Here is a 21,824-nt window from a genome sequence, read left to right on the forward strand (position 1 = left end):
CAAAAAAAAAAAAAAAAAAAAAAAGAAAGAAAGTGCACTGTAGGCCACGCACAGTGGCTCACGCCTGCAATCCCAACACTTTGGGAGGCCAAGGCAGGCGGATCACTTAAGGTCAGAAGTTCGAGACCAGCCTGGCCAACATGGTGAAATCCTGTCTGTACTAAAAATACAAGAAATTAGCTGGGTGTGGTGGCACGTGCCTGTAATCCCAGCTACTCAGGAGGCTGAGGCAGGAGAATCACTCGTACCTGGGAGGCAGAGGCTGCAGTGAGCCGAGATCGTGCCACTGTACTCCAGCCTGGGCTACATAGGAAGACTCCGTCTCAAAGAAAAAAAAAAGTGCACTGTAGACCAAACATCTACAGAACATGTCATCCAACCGCTGCATGATACACATTCTTCTCCTCAGTCTATGGAACATTCTCCAGGATAGACCATATGTTAGGCCAAAAAACAAATCTCATCAATTTTTAAAAATTAAAATCATGTCAAGTATCTTTTCAGACCACAATAGAATAAAACTAGAAATCAATACCCAGAGAAACTTTCAAAGCTGTAAAAAAAGGGCCGGGCGCGGTGGCTCAAGCCTGTAATCCCAGCACTTTGGGAGGCCGAGACGGGCGGATCACGAGGTCAGGAGATCGAGACCCTCCTGGCTAACACGGTGAAACCCCGTCTCTACTAAAAATACAAAAAATTAGCCGGGCAAGGTGGTGGGCGCCTGTGGTCCCAGCCACTCGGGAGGCTGAGGCAGGAGAATGGCGTGAACCCAGGAGGCAGAGGTTGCGGTGAGCTGAGATCCGGCCACTGCACTCTAGCCTGGGCGACAGAGCAAGACTCCGTCTCAAAAAAAAAAAAAAAAAAAAAAGCTGTAAAAAAAGAAACCCATGGGAATTATAAACATGTCCCAGAATGACCAATGGATCAATGAGGAAATTAAGGAAGAAATTAAGGTGATGCTGACGTGGCTGATCCAGGACCACAATTTGAAAGCCACTCTACCAATGCATGCTTCTAAAAGCATTTATCACGAAGGACACCTATTAAAAAGGGTTGTAGTACCAGGCGCAGTGGCTCACACCTGTAATGCCAGCACTTTGGGAGGCTGAGGCAGGCGGATCATGAGGTCAGATCAAGACCATCCTGGCTAACACAGTGAAATCCCGTCTCTACTAAAAATACAAAAAATTAGCTGGGCCTGGTGGTGGGCACCTGTAGTCCCAGCTACTTGGGAGGCTAAGGCAGGAGAACCCAGAAGGCAGAGCTTGTAGTGAGCCAAGATCACACCACTGCACTCCAGCCTGGGCGACAGAGCCAGCCTCCGTCTCAAAAAAAAAAAAAAAAAAAAAATGGTTGTAGGATTCAATTAGTTTGAAAAATTATGTCCAACAATACTGCCTGCCTCTTGGAGAAAGCTAGCAGGCACGTCTCACTCATAGATCCAGAAAGCCCCAAATTCCAAGATCTTCCTTCTCCTTCACTCAATCATTCGTTTCCAAACTCATTTAATCACAGAACCTGTTCTATGAATTAACACCTGTGAGTACCCTTCTCCAACAGTTCTCTCCTAAGTAATCACATTTTCCAGAAGTCCAGCCCATCAAATACAGATACTTCTACACACTCAAGAACAAAGTAGGAATCCAGAAACCTATGTTTTAGTTTTAGTTTGCCAATAACTACGTTTTTATTATGTCATTTCACTAAACCACTGAGGATATTATCTCAACTATAAAATACAACTGTGGACTAGTATTGCTAAAATTCCTTCATCTAAACTTTGGTGGTCTGAGATGAGAATTCGGAATTTGTAAGAAATATTCAAAATATTTTAACGTGATTTACCTGATCATCTTCAGAAAGTTCAGCTATTCTCTTCACATCACATTTGTTGGCTACAACTATGAGAGGCTAGGCAAGGAAGAAAAATAATGAAATCGTTATTCTCATGCTGCAGGATATGAAGCAAAACATGAGTGACCACACACACCTTGTTGACGAAGAGAGGTCTGATGTTCTGGAAGAGCTCCAGCTGCTCCTTCAGCCCATGCCCACACTGCTCAGACAAATCCATCACATACAGGACCGCAGCACGGAGGTGGGCCAGGGCAGTGATGGCCTGCATCTCGATGGTGTTCCTATCCTCCAGGGGGTGGTCCAGGATCCCAGGAGTGTCTACAACCTAACACAGCCAGACCTTGTCACTGAAAGCACACTCACCCACAAGCTTCTTGTCCAGCACATCCCAGAAGTCACTCACACATGCCCAACCAGACCTAATAATCTTACAGGAGAATCGTGTTAAAAAAAAAAAAAAAAAGTAGGGCCAGATGCAGTGGCTCATGCCTATAATCCCAGCACTTTGGGAGGCCAAGGCGGGTGGATCATGAGGTCAGGAGATGGAGACCATCCTGACTAACACGGTGAAACCCCGTCTTTACTAAAAATACAAAAAAATTAGCTGGGCGTGGTGGCGGCGCCTGTAGTCCCAGCTACTTGGGAGCCTGAGGCAGGAGAATGGCGTGAACATGGGAGGTGGAGCTTGCAGTGAGCTGAGATAGTGCCACTGCACTCCAGCCTGGGCGAAAGAGTGAGACTTCGTCTCAAAAAAAAAAAAAAAAAGTAGGTCTCCTAAACACCACAAAATAAAGCAGTGAGAGAAAAGTACATACTATTTATTTAAACATCAGAAAAGGGAGGAGGAACCCTGTAGAGCTCAATGAAATGCTAGCCATGACACTGAGAGAAATGACTCCTCTTTTCACCAGTGACATCATAGAACACAAAAACTGGGATAACTGAGAACCCTCCCATGTTTTAGGAATTACTTTCTTCACAATTTATAAAATTATAGTGTGGAAACATTGCTTCATGCTTTTTATTTATTTATTTATTTTTGAGGCAGAGTTTCACTCTTGTCACCCAGAGTGGAGTGCAAAGGCACAATCTCAGCTCACTGCAACCTCTGCCTTCCAGGTTCAAGTGATTCTCCTGCCTCAGCCTTCCAAGTAGCTGGGATTACAGGTGCCCACCACCACGCCCAGCTAATTTTTGTATTTTTAGTAGAGACGGGGTTTCGTCATGTTGGCCAGGCCGATCTTGAAATTCTGACCTCAGGTTATCCACCTGCCTTGGCCTCCCAAAGTGTTGGGATTACAGGCGTGAACCACCATGCCCGGCCTGCTTCATGCTTTTAAACTGTATATATGCCATTTCTGATAACAGAGTTAGAAATAACACAAAGAGAATTTCATTTTGTGTTAACAAACTGCAAAAATCCACAGTAGCAGCTGGCTGCCTCCCCTGAATTATATCAGAGACATATGACCTGTTCTTATGCATCCCCAGAGCTCAAACGAGTCTTTTTTATGATGATGAAATTTCAAGTTCTTGATTACCCTAGATACACCAATATATCTTTTCTGTTTAAAGACAAGACTCTCGCCAGGTGCGCATGACTCACACCTGTAATCCTAGCACTTTGGAAGGCCAAGGTGGGCAGATCACCTTAAGTCAGGAGTTCAAGACCGGCCTGGCCAACATGGTGAAACCCCCTCTGTACAAAAAAAACACAAAAATTAGCCGGCCGTGGTGGTGCGCACCTGTAATCGATCCCTGCTACTCGAGAGGCTGAGGCAGGAGAATCACTTGAACCTCGGAGGCAAAGGTGGCAGTGGGCTGAGATCATGCCACTGCACTCCAGCCTGGGTAACAAGAGTGATACTCCATCTCAAAATACATAAATAAATAAAAATACAGACAAGACTCTTACCTGCCAACGTAGATACTTATAATCCATGTGCCCAACAAACAGGGACTTGGTAGTGAATGCGTAGGGCTGGACATCCACGTCTGCTCTTGTCACCTGAAACAACAGTGAGAACTTTCAGAATCACCTCCTTTCCTCTGTGTACACAGCGCATCTGTGTGTTTTAACAAGACTAATTTTGGGTAGGAAAAAACCATAGAAGAAACCTCACACAATAAAACTGCATCAAAACAGGAGCCTGGTACCTCTTCCTTCACACCACCAGGCCAAGGACTGGGGCACGAGGACAGCGTGAGGGCCGGCATTTGGAGGACAGCCACCAGCTCCCCTCACCCTCCCACGTCCGGCCCCACCGCCTACAACGCCCGTAGAGCTCTTTATGATGACAGGAATGTTCCGTCTGCATTGTCCAAACGGGGCCGCCAGTCACGCACTGCTAACGAGCCTTCAATATGTGGCTCATGTGACTGAGGAGTTGAAATTTTCATTTTGCTGAATTAAACTGCAATTTAAAAAGCCACCTGGTCCAGCAGCCACCAAATCAGCTCCAGAGCACTGGCTCACTGTGGCAGGTTCAGAGCTGACAAGCATTTGAAACATCAGCAAGGACCCTGCAGAGCTTTGCTGGTCACTACGTCACAGCAACCTATAGACAAAACAAAACTTACAAATCGATTTTAAAGCAAAAGTGATCTCAAGGAGGGTGGAGTAGTTCATGCCTGTAATCCCAGCACTTCAGGAGGCTGAGGCAGGAGGATGGCTTGAGCGTGGGAGTCTGAGATCAGCCTGGGGAACACAGTGAGACTCTGTCTCCACAAAAAATAAAAAAACTAAACAGGTGTGATGGCGTGCACCTGTGGTCCCAGCTACTTGGGTGGCTGAGGTGAGAGGATTGTTTGGGCCCAGGAGGTTGAGGCTGCAGCGAGTCAAGTCTGCACCATTACACTTCAGCCTGGGCGACAGAGCAAGACCCTGCCTCAAAAAGCAGAAAAAAAGTTTCAACAGAAAGAAAGAATTTTTTAAATTAAAAATAAAGTGATCTTGGCACCGAGTAAGTCATAAAATTCAACAATTTTCTGGGCACATGAGCTGCTGCTGGTTGTAAATTCATTTTAAATGTTGCTTTGCCTCTTCCTGGGTCCCTCAAACTCAGCCAAATTTTCCTGAAGCACCAAATGACCGAGTCTCTTAAATGTTACGCTCAAATCCTAGTCGGTGAGCTCACCCAGGGAAAGAGCGACTCGGCACCATCCCTCTACTGGACCACGTACGATTTCATGTGAAAGCTGACACAGCAGCCAAGGTAACAGATCACCCAGAAGCAGCTGCAGACGGGAAGACCTCAGCTGGGCAAGTGTCACCTGCCACCAGAACCCCCTGACATACCCATTCCAGGACAGGCCAACACCACCCAAGAAAACTTCTCCAGTTGTCAACAAAAATGCACTTACACAATTGTCTCAAATTCCTCAGAAATCACAGGACACACACAAGAACAAAAAGTAATGGCTTCTGTAATAGTAATATAAATGTAGATACAGACAAAGTCAATCCTCTCCAAGAGGAACTCACGTGTGCTCAGGCACGGGGGCCTCCTGCAGACCAGGACAGTGTTTACTCAAGGACCAACTCGGAGGCCAAAATTATTCCCAAGGCCATCCTGAATCCCACGCAGTCAGAACACAGTAACGCTGACCTAAAGTGGTCAGATTATTTGTTTTACAATAAAAAACAGACCAACCTTATTGATGAAACTGGACTTCCCAACATTTGGGTACCCACACAAAAGCAGAGTCCTGGTATTTGGATCAATGGTTGGCAAACGGGATAAATGCTGACGCACTATGAAAATACGAAAAGTTCAAATTGAAAAATTAAGAAACTCAAAGTGTAAGATTTGCTTTAAATTTTCTTTTCAACTTAGTTACAGTCCAGGCCTGTGGTGATATTAATCTTACTCCAACTTTTGTAATGCAAAAGTGATGGAGAAAATAGTTGCAGAGTAACTGTATATACATAGTATATTCCACAGTTATTTCCCAAGTTTGGCTCTAGTAAGAATCATATTCCAGGGCCGGGCGCGGTGGCTCAAGCCTGTAATCCCAGCACTTTGGGAGGCCGAGATGGGCAGATCACAAGGTCAGGAGATCGAGACCATCCTGGTTAACCCGGTGAAACCCCATCTCTACTAAAAAATACAAAAAAAAACTAGCTGGGCGAGGTGGCGGCGCATATAGTCCCAGCTACTCGGGAGGCTGAGGCAGGAGAATGGCGTGAAACCGAAAGGCGGAGCTTGCAGTGAGCTGAGATCCGGCCACTGCACTCTAGTTTGGGCGACAGAGCGAGACTCTGTCTCAAAAAAAAAAAAAAAAAGAATCATATTCCTCAGCCCTTCTAAGCCTGTGTTTTAACTCATTAGGTGAAAGGTGGGGCCAACAGCATCGCTGGAAGTGTCCAGATGATTCTCATTAGCAAGATGACATTAGGGAAACTGTACTTCGAAGCCTGCATGCCATGCCGTTCTGGCTACACATGGGTTACTGCCATTCTGCCACCTCATCTGTAACACACACGGCTCCAGGGTGGCACCCCTTGGGCCATCACGAAGACCACACAGATCTGTAGGAAAGCACCTGCAAAGCGTCCACGTATCATAAATTTTGTTTAAAATTATTTGCAAGATGCAGGAGGGATAAGAAAACCAAATGAGTCAAAATAATTTGTCATGTAAGAATACACACAAATAAATAGGCAAGTAATTGTTTCAATAGAATCCTACTACATTAATTCAGAAAGTCCTATTAAACAAAAGTATTTTTAAAAATAAACGTCAATAATAAACTACGAGCCATCTTATTTTTTATACTTTTCAATACTTTCTCATGTTTTGTCGTCTATGCCTTACCTATTAAATACGAAATACATACATTTTCTTACCAGTGCTGTTGATTTGTAAGTATTATACATGCTACCACTTTTTCAATAAAAACCAGCCTATTACTGTTTCTCATAGGTAAAGCTAGGAAAAATAACTGACCCTGTCATCTCCAAAATACAACAAAAACAGACATCTCAAGTCCTCAACAAGGATGCATCCTCTCAGCAGGACACTAATGCGGTTCCTGAGGATGTGTGACAAGCACCTTGCTCCAAATACTCCAAACTCTGTTTCTGCCTCTTGATCACCGTGCACATCCGTCCCAGGGCGGCGCGCTTCAGCTGTTTGCAGCGGTAGAGAGAGTCACCGTACTTCATCAGTCGCACGTAATCTTTAGCAACACTGTAAAAAATAAAAAGCATTAGTTTTTTTTCCCCACTTTTGATAACTTAAAAGACACTACAGTAAAAAAGTACCTTACTTGTCCACTAAATTTTTGGCAATATTTATTTGTCCCAGAGCCAACTTGTAATGATCCTTGTCGTAGAGAATATTCATCAAATCAGCATAGAACGGATGAATATCCTGTAACAAACAAAAAAAGCACACCATGGTCACTTTGGGCCGGCAGTTTCTCATCCGTAGAAGTACCATTTGAAGAACAATTTCTTTCCCTCTCCCTTCAAGCCTGCAGTGCCTCCTCCTCAGTTCCCTCTCCTGGCCAGGAGCCCTGTCTATTTAGTCCTCTGAGAAAATAAGCATCAGAAGGGATGCAGGCGCCAGTGGTCACGGCTCCCACCCACCTCACTCCCAGCGCAGCAGTGGAGCTGTAGGACCCAGCAATGGCCAGCCCCCGGCCCTGCATGTGCCCTTTCTGCTGCTCAGGAACTCAGCGCCAGAAATTCTTCCCTCCGATTATTCCCATCAGCCTAAAAATTTGCCGTTATTTCCCAATCTTTAGGAAAAAAAATTAAAAACTCCCATGGCCCCCAAATCCTTCCTATTCCTTCTCTTTGCTCCCAGGAGGTACTGTGTCTCTCTTCTCTCCTCCCTCTCTTGAACCCACTCTCACCAGAATTCTGTGTCCACCACTCCTTCTAAACAGCCTACAAGCTCACCAAGGACCTCCCAACGACCAATTCTCAGTTTTTGTCTCACGGACCTTTTGAAGCACTGGGGGCTGGCTATGCACCTGCCTGCAGCATTCTCCTCACAGCTTCCAGGCAAAGAGTCCGCCCCCTCTAAGTCCTGTGCTGGCTCGTGCTCACAGCTCTCTACCCAAAACACTCATGCTCCCCACAGCACCCTTCTTCCTACATTCCCTTCCAAGGTGATTTCAAATAGATTTAAACGTCGTCTACATTTTACTAATGCATTTTAAATCAACAGGTCAGCGTCTCCTGAGATATCTCATCAGTGCATATAAACTCGACCCTTGACTACCACCTCCAATTCCATGTCCCAGTGTTCACCTCCCCACCCCGCCCCACCTCCTGGGTCTCCCGCACCTGCTGCTTCTTTGACTACAGGCCTGACTCTCTCTCCCCGCACAGATACTCCCTACGCCCTTCCATGGCTTCACTGCATTCATCTGACGTGCTGTTTACTGTCTTTTCTCCACCAGAATAACAGCAGGAACCTTTACCACTTCTGGATTCCTAGGGCTCAGAACAGCACCTGACAGACAATAAGCACTCAGTGAATGACGACTTAGTGTCCAACCCTCCACTCTGAAGTTGTTCTCAGATAACTAGTCCTGGCTTTGAAAGAAGTAACAGAATGTTAATACATTTGAACTCTCCTACTTCTGATGGTTATAACACTGAGGATGAAAAAGATAAAACTTCTTAAAAAGAACCACAAAAATCTGATACTAAGTACATCAAAATATGTTGTTTGCTAAAATCAAGTGTTTCCTAATATCAAATCAGTGAAGAATAATCTCATTCTTGGCCAGGCGCGGTGGCTCATGCCTGTAATCCCAAAACTTTGGGAGGCCGAGGCAGGAGGATCACCTGAGGTCAGGAATTCGAGACCAGCCTGGCCAACATGGAGAAACCCCATCTCTACTAAAAAAAAAACACAAAAATTAGCCGGGCGTAGTGGCACATGCCTGTAATCCCAGCTACTCGGGAGGCTGAGGCGGGAGAATCGCTCAAACCTGGGAGGTGGAGGTTGCAGTGAGCTGAGATCACGTCATTGTACTCCAGCCTGGGCAACAGAGCAAGACTCCATCTCAAAAAAAAAAAAAAAAAATCGAAACATATTCTTACTCACTTTCTCCACCCCCAGGTACTCCCTAGTACCTGACCTTTCCCAAGAAACCATTCACTCATTCAACAAACATCTACTGAGCAACTGTGTCAAATCCTAGACAGATACAACCTAAGTGTCTGTCCTCTAGCAAAAATTTTTGCATTTTAAGCACTTCTGTATTTTAAAAATAAGCCATTATTGGCTGGGTGTGGTGGCTCACGCCTTTGGGAGGCCAAGGCAGGCGGATCACCTGAGGTCAGGAGTTTGAGACCAGCCTGGCCAACATGGTAAAACCCTGTCTCAACTAAAAATACAAAAATTAGCCAGGCATGGTGGCGGCACCTGTAATCCCAGCTACATGGGAGGCTGAGGCAGGAGAATCGCTTGAACCCGGGAGGTGGAGGTTGCAGTGAGCCGACGTCGTGCCACTGCACTTCAGCCTGGGAAACAGAGCAAGACCCCGAAAAAAAGCCATTATTACTTGTTTAAATATGAAGTACTGTCACAGAAGCCAAACGTTTCTCTCTGCTTACACCTGCCTTCAGCGACTATTCTGGGGCAATGGCGGATTTAGGCTTTGAGACTGTACTGCTGATTCCCACACCCTTCACAACCTCCAATAACCTTGCAACCACATTACCCCATGCGTGGTGTCATGAGGCTTTGTCAGCAGTGCCTGCCGAACAGACACTGCTCTTACTTTTCTACAGCTAAAGAAACAGGCAGGCCGGGCGTGGTGGCTCAAGCCTATAATCCCAGCACTTTGGGAGCTTGATCACTTGAGGTCAGGAGTTCAAGACCACCCTGGCCAACACGGTGAAACCCCGTCTCTACTAAAAATACAAAAATTAGCAAGGCGTGGTGGTATGCACCTGTAATCTCAGCTACGTAGGAGACTGAGGCACAAGAATTGCTTGAATCCAGGAAGCAGAGGCTGCAGCGGGCTGAGATCACGCCACTGTACTCCAGCCTGGGTGATACAGTGAGACTCAGCCTCAAAAAAAAAAAAAAAAAAGAAATAAAGAAACAGGCAAACTGCAATGTGCAGCAGAGAAAGGAGCTCAAGGTTTCTGGCTTCATTCAAAAGTCACAGCTCCCACGTGATCTCTTCTTGCCAAAGAAGAAAACAGTCAGTGCTGAACTGTCATCAGCTGATGAAGCAACAAGATCACAAACAGTGGTGGAGTTTACACCACTCACCCAAGCTGAGCCCAGAGGAATAAAACCCTTGGAAAGAGGGTGCAGGAGATGAAGCCCAAACAACCAGTGAGCTGTTAGCTTCTGAGTTCATAACCCACAGCTATCATTACCACTTGGGTTGGCACCTGCAAGCCCAGGGGTTACACAGAAAGCCTGAGAAGAGAGTTTTGGGCCTCCTTAGATGGGGTTTGGTTGGAGGAAAGAATACTAGGGAATCAAAAAACCCATATTCTGTTCCCTCTTTTATTAATTCAACAAATTAGTTATTTGCCACTAACTTACTGAGTAATCTAAGTCATTTATTTTGTTTCCTTTTCTGTCAAATGAGTACACCAAACTGGTTAAACACTGGTTTTCTGAAGGCTCATATTTACATAACCACAGAAGTCCCCCAAGTCACTTACATCCAATTTAGGGAAATCTGTTAGAATTTGTGAAAGTCTATCATGGTAATTCTGTTGAGTAAATTTGACTTTTCTCATGTAAAAATGTCTAATGCGATGAATTTGGTAATGTTTATGAATAACAGTTGGAGTCTTTCGTTGAGTCTTTGACAATGTCAGGTCAATAAAGTCCTGCAATTAAAGAAAATAAAACATAATTACATCAAAAGTGTCTACTTTTGATCCACTTATTTGAAACCTTCTTCAAACACTAATTACAGTACTACGTATTTTAAATTACAAAAATGTAACAAAACATTTTATGTACAACCTTGTTCATCTTCAAACACACGGCTGCTAAGATAAATTTTACACCATACTTTCTTGATGCTATCTTAATTTCCAAACACCTAAGAACCTTTGAAACTTAAGTAATCAGAGAACTCAAATCATAAACTAGAAAAAATAGTTGAGAAAAAGAAACAATCCTCCCATTTCTTCATGCGTATCTTTGACTTTGAAAGTACATAAAACAACAGGTAAAACTAAAATCCACTTCATAATTTCCTAAGAGCATGGAGGGGAACTACTTGAGGAGATGAAAGATTTTTGCATGAGTTGCCCAGTGCAGAGTCAGCACTTCTCTTTAATAAGGATCCGATTCCCAGGATTCCTCAATCCAATGTATCTAGTCACACAAAATTACTTGGATCTTTTTTCTTGAACACTTTGATTAATTCAACAATTTGATTAACTCAATATTATTTCAAACACAGGCTGTTAGGGATATTTGGGTGCTGAAGATAATGAACAAGATACTGTCGCTTCCTTCATGGAATTCAGGGTCCAGTGACAGAAGTAAACAGGTAGGCACAACACAGTTAGCCAAGTATTATACTATGAGGGGCACGCACAGTCTCCCCTCTGGGCCTACAAGTGAGACAAGTAAACAGGTGGTCACAACAGTCTGCCAAGTACTGTGAGGGGCACACACGGTCTTCCCTCTGGGCCTACAGAAGATCTTCCCCACACTCTTCTGCACCTAACGGCGTTCACACATCCTGAAGGGGTACCAGTTCAAAGGTTACCTCTTCATAAGATTGCCCCTGACTCTCCAACTTACCACAGCTAACCACACTCTTCTCCTCTCCCAATCCATGTGGGTCCTCCATGATAACAATGTTTCATTTCAAGCATGGTCATTCCTGATGTGACTTACCCTTTTTTGTTTTTTGTTTTGTTTTGTTTTGTTAGAGACAGAGTCTTGCTCTGTTGCCCAGGCCGAAGTGCAGTGGCAGCACAATCTCCACTCACTGCAAGCTCCGCCTCCTGGATTCACACCATTTTCCTGCCTCAGCCTCCCCAGCAGCTGGGACTACAGGTGCCCGCCACCACGCTCAGCTAATTTTTTTGTATTTTTAGTAGAGACGAGGTTTCACCGTGTTAGCCAGGATGGTCTCAATCTCCTGACCTTGTGCTCCGTCCGCCTCAGCCTCCCAAAGTGCTGGGATTACAGGCATGAGCCACCGTGCCAGCCTTGACTTACCCCTCTTGACAACCACTTCCAAAAAGGCAGGTATTTTATCTAATGCATTTTTGTAACAGTACCCAATGCACAAGACAGGCACTCACTTAACAGCTTCTAGAATGAACTGAATACCACACATTTTCCTGATGCGATTTTTTTTTTAACTTCCAATCACCAAACAATTAACATCACCCATTTTTTAGGTAAGTAAACTCATCTGTTCTCTAAAAATACAAATCTCATTCCACAGAAGATGGATGGTGTATTAACATATCCTAAAGCTCTCCACATAAGTCAATAACATGAACAAAGTTCATGTAATCCAAAGAGCAAATTCCCTCAACAAACTTGAGAGATGGCTGACCAAAAATACAAATAAGACATGATTCCTGCTCTCGAAAATACTACAGTCTGGCTGGGCGTGGTAGCTCATGCCTGTAATCCCAACACTTTGGGAGGCTGAGGCAAGTGGATCACTTGAGATCAGGAGTTCAAGACCAGCCTGGCCAACGTGGTGAAACTCCATCCTACTGAAAATACAAAAATTAGCCAGGCCTGGTGGCCTGCGCCTGTAATCTCAGCTACTCAGGAGGCTGAGTCAGGAGAATCACTTGAATCTGGGAGGTGGAGGCTGCAGTGAGCTGAGATCACACCATGGCACTCCAACCTGGGCAACACAGCAAGACTGCATCTCAAAAAGAAAGAAAGAAAGAAAATACTACAATCTATCAAGAGATGTGTCAGAACAATTGTCAGGAAGAAATAGAAACGGAGAGAGGTGGGGAAACAATTTTTGCTATGAAGGTAAAATACGAGACTCCCACAAAGCTTTCTAAGGCAAGCTCATCCCGTCGTTGAGATGTGAAGAAAAGGAGACACTGATGAGAGGAAAACAGTCACTCTGCAGGGACTTCAGTAACTCCCTTTCGTGCAGGATTCCCTGAGAGGCTCGAGTTGCCCGTCAATGTCTGTATAATTGCGACCCAAATCGAATGTTCACTACATAAAAATGTGACTTCCTAAAAGTCGTAACACTGGGGCTGGGTGCGGTGGCTCACGCCAGTAATCCCAGCACTTTGGGAGGCCGGGGCGGGAGATCACCTGGGATCAGGAGTTCGAGGCCAGCTTGGCCAACGTGGTGAAACCCCGTCTCTACTAAAAACACAAAAATTAGCCAGGTGTGGTGGCACACGCCTGTAATCCCTGTTACTCGGGAGGCTGAGGCAGGAGAATCGCTTGAACCCGGGAGGTGGAGACTGCAGTGAGCCTTGATCGCGCTCCAGCCTGGGAAACAAAAGCGGAAAACTCTTGTCTGGGGGGAAAAAAAAAAATCCTAACACTTAACACTTGTTGACTCATTCTTGCCACACTAACCAACGCTGTAAAAATTTAGTCTGGGCCTACTGTGGTCTAAAAAAGAACAGGAGTTCCCAAATTTAACAGTGAAAGAGAATGACTTAAAAATTAAGAAATGTTACATCACGATAGCAACGAACCGAGGATTCCTGAGAGGGGAGGGGGCTACGCCAAACCCAGAATCTGAAGGCTCATCACGGACCACGGAGTGCTTCCTCCCTCACATGCTGGGGTCCCCTCCACTCGCCCACCTCGTCACCCGAGGCCTCTCCAGGGAACCCTACTCTGGGTGGACCCCGATCTCTGGGGGCCCTCAGTCTTTGGGTGGACCCCGGTCTCAGGTGGACCCGGGTCTCTGGGGGATCCGATCTCTGGTGGACCCCGGATTCTGCTGGGGGAGGGGAAATGATCTCGAGTGCGCGTCCAGCAGGTCGGGCCCGGGAGCGGGTGGTGGGCGAGCGGAAGGCGACTGCTCTCCCACGACTACAGGCCCGGACCCTCCCCTGAGACCCCGCTAAGAAGAAGGCGAAAGTAGCAGTGGCCCTCCCGGAGCCGCCTACCTTGGCGGACGGCACCACCGTAATTTTCTTGAAGTTGTAGTGCGCCATGCCGGCTGCCGTATACACGCGGGTACTGGGCACTCCCGGAACTTCCGCCGTCGGAAGCAGGTGGGATTTCCGCCGTCGGGCGCTTGCTGTACGTCACTTCCGGGAACTCAGCCTAACGTGTCTTGCGTGCTCTATGGCGCTTTCGGCGTCGCACAGCGCACCCGCCCGGCCTGGAGGTCCGCCGCGGAGAGTGTGTGAGGGCCCCGGGAGCGAGGGCGCAGGGGAGAGGACGCCTGGGTTTTAGGGGGAGCGCGGAGACTAAATTCATGCTAGGTAAAGCAGAGGCTTCCGACAGACTGCCCTGCGGGTTTCTGGAGCGGGTTCAGGCCCCCAGCCACCCGCCCTGGGCCAGGGTTCGAGGCTCCGGGGTCTTGGGATTTGGGGGATGCGGGGCTTAGGAGTCCGGAGGGTGGAGGGTATCCGGGAGTCTGGGCGTCCCGGGTCGCGGTGGGCCCCGCAGAGGAGGAGGGAGCCGCGCGTGCGGGGCGTGCCTGGGCTCTGGGTGTAGAGCAGGTGACGCCCCCCACCCTGATCCCGGGCGGTGGTGAGGAGGCCCTCGCGGCTCCCCTGCAGCCCTCTTTTCTCGTGCTTGTTAAATCCCAAAACGGGCGGAGAAGGGAAATCCTGATCTAAGGCGAAAGACGTGCCTCTGGTTCCGCGCAGTGCCTTAGGAGAGCCAAGGAAGCAGTTGCGAGAGACAGTCCTGTGGGGTCCAACAGAGGAGAAAGTTGATGAGGATGGAGCCTTTACTGCTTTAATGTTTGTGAATAGTGTGGCCGCCCCCTTAAGGAACCCAGGGCCACATCCCTTAAATTAAACGTTAGGTAGGGCTGACTCAGTCAAGCAGTGTTCAGAGCTGTTGACTACATATTAACTCGTTTAATTCCTGCAACAGCCTCATGAAGTGCGTGGGGAAACCCAAGGCACAGCAAGGCTCGAAAGCAACCCGGGGTTGTGCAGCTAACGGGCAGCAGAGGTGGGCTTTGAACCCAGGCAGCCTGGCTCCAGCAAACCTACTTCTAACGATTAGCTATACTGCTTCTCACGCATCTGAGATGCCCCCCGCTCTCCAATCCGTTTAAATAAGTCCTATTATTCTTACACGAAAATACCTCTCATAAATTCCCAACATTCCAATATTGAAAATCATTCTGAGTCATGCTTTTCTCATCTATTAACTATGCTTCCATTTTTGTGTCACAAGGCGGATAAGCATACCTCCTACATCTCTGGCACTTCTAAAGGAAGCTTCTAGGGTAATTAGGAGTCACTGGCTATGATCATTTGCTAAGCCACAGGACAGTTCTGACCACCGTTTCCGAGATTAGCAAAGCTATGCTCATACTTATTGCCCTTTCTTTTAGGTTCTTATATGTTTCCTCAGCCTCTCCCACTTTCTCTCTCTCTGATATAGCCAGTTCCTCCTTCTTTTTCTTTTAATCCGGTATTTAGATAAGTCCAGTCAATACTTTGCTTCAGATGGGCAAACATCCTTTCTTTAATTCTTTTTTTTTTTTTTTTTTGAGACGGAGTCTCACTCTGTCACCCAGCTGGAGTGCAGTGCCACGATCTCAGCTCACTGCAACCTCCACCTCTGGGGTTTAAGCAATTCGCCTGCCTCAGCCTCCCGAGTAGCTGGGATTACAGGCACCTGCCACCATTCCCAGCTAACACTTTCTGTATTTTTAGTAGAGACCGGATTTCACCATATTAGCCAGGCTGGTCTCAAAACCTGACCTCAAGTGATCCACCCGCCTGGACCTCCCAAAGTGCTGAGATTATAGATGTGAGCCACCTGCTTTTAACTTGTTCAGCTACAAAGGCATGTCTGTGAATGCACAACCATAATGACTCATCATGGGCCCAGAGCTATGACAATGGTAAGGTACCAAGCATCCTACACCATGTGCGTGTTGATAAGAATCAACATCCTTGCCTATTCTTGTGATTTCCTGGCTGAGTATAGCTTCTTGGGGGCAAGTATGTGTTCTGCACCACTAGGAGCAAGCTTCTCTATTGATAGACTTCTGGGCTTCTCTGGGGAAACCAAACGCTAAAGGCCTTTTCTGAGGAGAGTCAGAAATGCTGCCTGCAGTATGAGGCACGTTGCCAGTTCTTGACTGTGTTAACGGAGGTTCCAGCTGCCAGGATGCCTCCAAGTGTACCTTGTGACAGAGAAAGGTACTTCTCAGCCGTAGTAAAGGATGCTCTCAAGGGTACTCTGCAAAGCTTCTGACTGCCAGGCACTTCTCAGTGAAAAGCTTTGTTTTTCAAACCTCTTTGTTTTGTGGACTTGGTATTTTCTGTTTTACCTTCTTGTTGCTGTAATTCTGATGAATGAAAGGTACATTTTGCAGAACTGAACTTCCTGCCTGAAAGCAGCCTTTGCATGGGGATTAGCCATCAGTAGTCATCCGGTCTTAGAGGGTCCTAGGAGTGCTCCATCGGGCCCGTCGGCCCCTTCCCTGGATCGCCACAGGAACTCATTCAAAACGAGTTGCAGGCTGCTTTGTACCTGGATGCTTCCTCCCGTACATCTTGTTTGCAAAGGAAGTAGCCAGCTCTTCGTGAACAGGAGCTGTGTCTTACTCTTCTGCCATCCCTCCCCACAGGCAGCACTGCCGAGAGCATTCGCAGTGGCCGTGGAACTCTGTTGATTGAATGTTGGCTTGAGGAAGTTCCTGATGTAGTTGGGGCTGTAGCAGTTGGAATCTGGCTTCTGCGATACTCGGGTAGTCCTACTGAATTACAGTACCATCAGAACCCTGTGCACAACCCTGAAATGGGTCAGAACTCCACACTGTGCCATAAAGAGGAAAACTGTCAACAGGGAAGTCTAAGGAAACAGCCTCCTTTGTGGAAGGCAGCAATGGCATGAGAGCCACCCTCTGGGCCAAAGGTGCAGCCTGACATTCTCTGCAGAATTACACAATGAGTTAAGAGTGTGAGCTTCATTTCTGAGATACAGCTCCACCCCCTGTGATCCTGGGAAAATTTATCAGCTTCACCAAGCCTCTGTGTCTTCACTCTTTGCTCAGTTACTATCTACCAGGCATGTTAAAAATACTTAATGTGAATTATTTTTGCTTCTCACTAACCCTATTCTACAGGCATTAATAAGTGAGCAAAGAGATTCTGTATGATTAGTTACACATTGTTATGTATTATCTATGTTCTTAATAACTGCTTAGTTATGATAACATTTGCTAAACTTTTGTTCTGTTTATTAAATTCTCGTTGAACCTTCACAACTGCAAAGCAGGGAGCCTCCACCACATGCCAGGTCACTTGCTTTCCTTCTCGGGACAGCATAGTGAGGTGGGTGTGATTGTCTCTGTTTCACAGATAAGAGTGCTGGCTTTGATGTGGTTGAATGCTTGCTCACCGTCACACAGCTGGAGAGACACAACTGGAGGTGAGTCCAGGGAGCACGGAATTCCAAAGCCACTCTCCTTTTGCACTGCCAGCCAAGAGTGGCTTTGTTCTTGACCTCTTTAGGGTTATTACCTGGTTTGGTATTTGTTTGTTTGTTTATTTATTTATGAGATAGGGTCTCACTCTGTCGCCCAGGCTGGAGTGCAATGGTATGATCTTGGCTCACTGCAACCTCCACCTCCCAAGTTTAAGCAATTCTCGGATTTAAGTGCCTCAGCCTCCCGAGTAGCTGGGACTACAGGTGCACGCCACCACACCCGGCTACTTTTTGTATTTTTTAGTATAGGCGAGGTTTCGCCGTGTTGTCCAGGCTCGTCATGAATTGTTTGGTATTTAAATGGAGGTACATGATGGATTGCACTTGGGGTCATATGCTGTCAATAATCCCCCAGCACCTGTGTTTCACTAAAGCACTGTTTGCATACGCAGACAGGTTGTTTCTTCTGTGAAAATTCCGTTCCTGTGTGTGGATCATGACAGGCACCTGTGCTAATGAACTTCTGCCCTTGCTCACGTCAGAGCTGCTGATAAGGGCTGTTTCCATGGGTTGAGTACGAGTCATTCAATTGACACACTGTTAAAAACATTCTTTGCATTCTGCTGTTCCATAAAGGAACAATTTTAGGTTTAATGGAAATCTTCCGATCTCTTTTCCTAGAGAAGATTTGTGATACTAATAAACGTACACATATTTGGAATGCATGTACTTATGCTTGTATGATCAATTTCCAAACGATTCTAAATATCTGCAGGCAGAATTTCTTAAGATTAGCATTCTGGGCTGTACCCAAAAAGATACTCGAGGTAAGCAAAGATAAGTTTCATATTGCAACATACATCTGAATCCTTGGTGTTTATGGAAGCTGGTAAAGCAGGTGGTTGTGATGTCTGACCCTCAGGTTAAAAGCAGCAAAAAAAATTCACTTTGATGATGTGACGTTATTGTCACAAGTTTAATAATTGATTTTGAAGGTCTGCACAAGGAAACCATGTTTTAGCAATTTCCGTTTTCCAGAGGGAGGAGGCTTAAAATTTCAATTCCAGCCCTGCCACCAACTTCTAGACTAATAGTAAGCTAAGTGCCTTTCCCGCAATTATTTTTAATTAAAAACATATTATTTCCTCACAAAAGCATAGAGGTATAAAAATAATATTCGCTATCAGAATGTATCTGTCTGGACAGTCTAAATTATCCTATGATAACAAATAGTCTCCAAATCTCACCGTTGGTTGTTTCTCTCTGATGCTTCATGCCCACTGCTGTGGACCAAATTGAGTCTCCCCAAATTCGTATGTGAAAGCCCTGACCCCCATTGTTATGCTATTTGGAGATGCCTTGGGGAGATAATTCGGTTTAGAAAAGGTCACAAGGCTGGAGCTCTCCTGGTGGAGTTAGCACACTTATGAGCACTTCTGAGAAAAGACACCAGAGGGCTGCTCCCAGGCTTCCCCGACCCCATGCATGCACCAAGGAGAGACGATGTGAGCACAGAGGGAAGGCAGCTTTCAACAAGCCAGGCAGAGGCTGCAAGCAGAACCCAACTATGCTGATGCCCTGATCTTGACCTTCCAGTCTCCAAAACTGTGAAAAGAAAATTGCATGTTATTTAAGCCACTCAGTGGCATTTTGTTATGGCAGCCCAAACTGGTTGAGATACCCACCACAGGTCAGCAGGGGCCTCTGTTCAGGATGGTCATTGAGAAATCAGACTCCTGGAGTAAAGTTTGACAATAGCTATGCCGAGGAAAGGGGAATGAGTTTGACAATCAAATGTTTCAGTCTCAGCTCCCATGTGCCTATTTCTGGACAGTTAGTTGAGAATAACAGTTATTTGTAAACAGTACTGATGCCTACTGCATTGGCATCTAAAGCAGATGCTCTTTAAATTTATGTTCAATTGAGCTGGGTGCAGTGGCTCACGCCTGGAATCCCAGCACTTTGGGAGGCCGAGGCAGGTGGATCATGAGGTCAAGAGTTCCAGACCAGCCTGACCAACATAGTGAAACCCTGTTTCTACTAAAAATACTAAAACTTAGCTGGGCGTGGTGGCGCAGGCCTGTAATTCCAGCTACTTGGGAGTCTGGTGCAGGAGAATCACTTGAACCTGGGAGGCAGAAGTTGCAGTGGGCCAAGATCGCACCACTGAATTCCAGCCTGAGTGACAGGGTGAGACTCTGTCTCAAAACTAAATAAATAAATAATCCATGTTCAATTGATAATTAATCCAAATATGGTACAGCGTATAATGCCAAAATACTTCTGTTTAGAAAATCCAAACCTATGACCATTATATAAAGAGACAGGTAATAAACCCTCTTCTGTTCCTCTATCCCAGGCTAATACTGACTAATGCAGGTCTTTCTTCATCAATGTTCATTCATTTAAAAACTCCATAAAAGCATCAGTATACCTGGGGACTGACAAAGTCGGAATTCCAAACTCTTAAGAAAACATGAAAGAACTCTCGTGAATGATCCTGCCCAGCAAGTAACTCCTATCCTGTTTCCTTTCTCCTTACAGTCTGTTTCAGCTGATCATCATCTGCATGGCTCACTTTCCATTGGGATTAATTCAGACCACTTTTTAATTTTAAGTTACTCTCATTTTCAAAATTTCTATGGCAGGCCACCATGCCAATACTCAGTAAACAGAAGGTGAAACACATCAAAATGGGAAAGTACTAGGAAGGCCATGGGATTGATGGAGAAAATTGAATCATACAGAATTTTAATAACTTTAAGTAGTAAATTTTAGAAGTAGATATGTAAAAACTTCATGATTTCATATTTTGAGGCAATGTGTTATCGCCTGCGATATGTGGCTTTATCTAGATCATGTTTTCCATTTTGCCACCTGATCACAATTTGCTCTTTTTTCCCTTTTTACTTGACTGACTGACTCTGCCATGAGAAAATGTGGTCTAGTCCAAATTATTTTTTAAAATATAAAAAGTTATAGGTTGAGGCTGGGTGCAGTGTCTCACGCCTGTAATCCCAGCACTTTGGGAGGCCGAGGTGGGCAGATCACTGGAGGTCAGGAGTTTGAGACCAGCCTGGCCAACATGGCAAAACTCCATCTCTACTAAAAATACAAAAACTAGGTGGGCATGGTTGCACACATCTGTCGTCCCAGCTACTCAAGAGGCTGAAGCAGGAAAGTTGCTTGAGGCAGGAGGTTGCAGTGAGCCAAGATTGTGCCACTGCACTCCAGCCTGGGCAACATAGTGAGATTCCATCTCAAAAAAAAGAAAAAAGAAAAAAAGAAAAGCTACAAGTTGAAAAAGTGGCAGATCAAGAATAGCTTTGACCAGCACATATATGCTAAAAGCAGGCTTACCCTGCTGCCTACTGCTAGATTCAGGCAATTTCAGACATTATCTGTTTCACACATAATAAATTTTAAAACAAGTGCCATTTTACGTGGTCGGCTAGGGATAAAGGACAGTCTCATATTGAAAATAGTACATGGCTGGGTGTGGTGGCTCATGCCTGTAATCCCAGCATTTTGGGAGGCTGAGGCAGGTAGATCATGAGGTCAGGAGTTCAAGACCAGCCTGGCCACGATGGTGAAGCCCTGTCTCTACTAAAACTGCAAAAATTAGCTGGGTGCGGTGGCAGGCATTTGTAATCCCAGCTACTCTGGAAGCTGAGCAGGAGAATTGCTTGAACCTGGGTGGCAGAAGTTGTGGTGAGTCAAGATCATGCCACTGCACTCCAGCCTGGGCGACAGAGTGAGACTCCGTCTCAAAAAACAAAACAAAACAAAACAAATTACAAAGTACCTAAACTATGTTTTAAACACCCTTTAAAGTTATCTAAATATTACTTAGTGATATAGTTTGGATATTTTTCTCATATTGAATCTCATCAAATCTCATATTGAATTATAATCCCCAGTGCTGGAGGTGGGACCTCGTGCGAGGTGTTTGGATCACAGAAAATTGGTCCCAACAAGTGGAGCATTGCTATAAAGATACCTGAAAATGTAAAATTAACTTTGGGACTAGGTACTAGGCAGAGGTTGGAAGACTTTGGAGGGCTCAGAAGAAGATAGGATGATGAGGGAAAGGTTAGAACATCTTAGAGACTGGTTCAATGGTTGTGACCAAAATACTGATAGTGATATGGACAGTGAAGTCCAGGCTGCTGAGGTCTCGGATAGAAATGAGGAAATTATTGGGAACTGGGTCAAAAGTCACCCTTGTTATGCCTTAGCAAAGAGCTTGGCTGCGTTCTGGTCATGCCCTAGGGATCTGTGGAAGTTTGAACTAAAAAGTGATGATTAGGGGCATCTGGCGGAAGAAATTACTAAGCAGCAAAGCGTTCAAGAGATAACCTGGCCAATTCCAACAGCTTACCTCAGATGGAGGAGCAAACAAATGACCTAACGTTGGAACTTACATTTAAACAG

The 21,824-nt window shown here is 45.7% G+C and overlaps 1 protein-coding gene and 1 long non-coding RNA gene across 2 annotated transcripts in view; one reads left to right on the forward strand and one right to left on the reverse strand.

Annotated features, from left to right (window-relative positions):
* GTPBP4 (GTP binding protein 4) overlaps positions 1-14,049 on the reverse strand; it is a 29,468-nt gene extending 15,419 nt beyond the window's left edge. Inside the window, exons 1-8 of the mRNA XM_023192466.2 lie at positions 13,931-14,049; positions 10,508-10,678; positions 7,129-7,232; positions 6,913-7,049; positions 5,511-5,611; positions 3,773-3,865; positions 1,991-2,182; positions 1,846-1,911 (exon numbers count right to left, since the gene is read on the reverse strand). Coding sequence (XP_023048234.1) covers positions 1,846-1,911; positions 1,991-2,182; positions 3,773-3,865; positions 5,511-5,611; positions 6,913-7,049; positions 7,129-7,232; positions 10,508-10,678; positions 13,931-13,978 — 912 coding nt within the window. The 5' untranslated portion in view covers positions 13,979-14,049. The remainder of the gene's footprint in view (positions 1-1,845; positions 1,912-1,990; positions 2,183-3,772; positions 3,866-5,510; positions 5,612-6,912; positions 7,050-7,128; positions 7,233-10,507; positions 10,679-13,930) is intronic.
* Positions 14,050-15,674: 1,625 nt separating this feature from the next.
* Positions 15,675-20,435, forward strand: LOC111526650. The gene is made up of 3 exons (XR_002726449.3): positions 15,675-15,858; positions 17,324-17,393; positions 19,935-20,435. It is a non-coding gene; the product is annotated as an uncharacterized LOC111526650 (long non-coding RNA).
* The last annotated feature ends 1,389 nt before the right edge of the window (positions 20,436-21,824 follow it).

This window comes from Piliocolobus tephrosceles, chromosome 9, assembly GCF_002776525.5.
Source record: "Piliocolobus tephrosceles isolate RC106 chromosome 9, ASM277652v3, whole genome shotgun sequence".
Lineage (NCBI taxonomy): Eukaryota > Metazoa > Chordata > Mammalia > Primates > Cercopithecidae > Piliocolobus > Piliocolobus tephrosceles.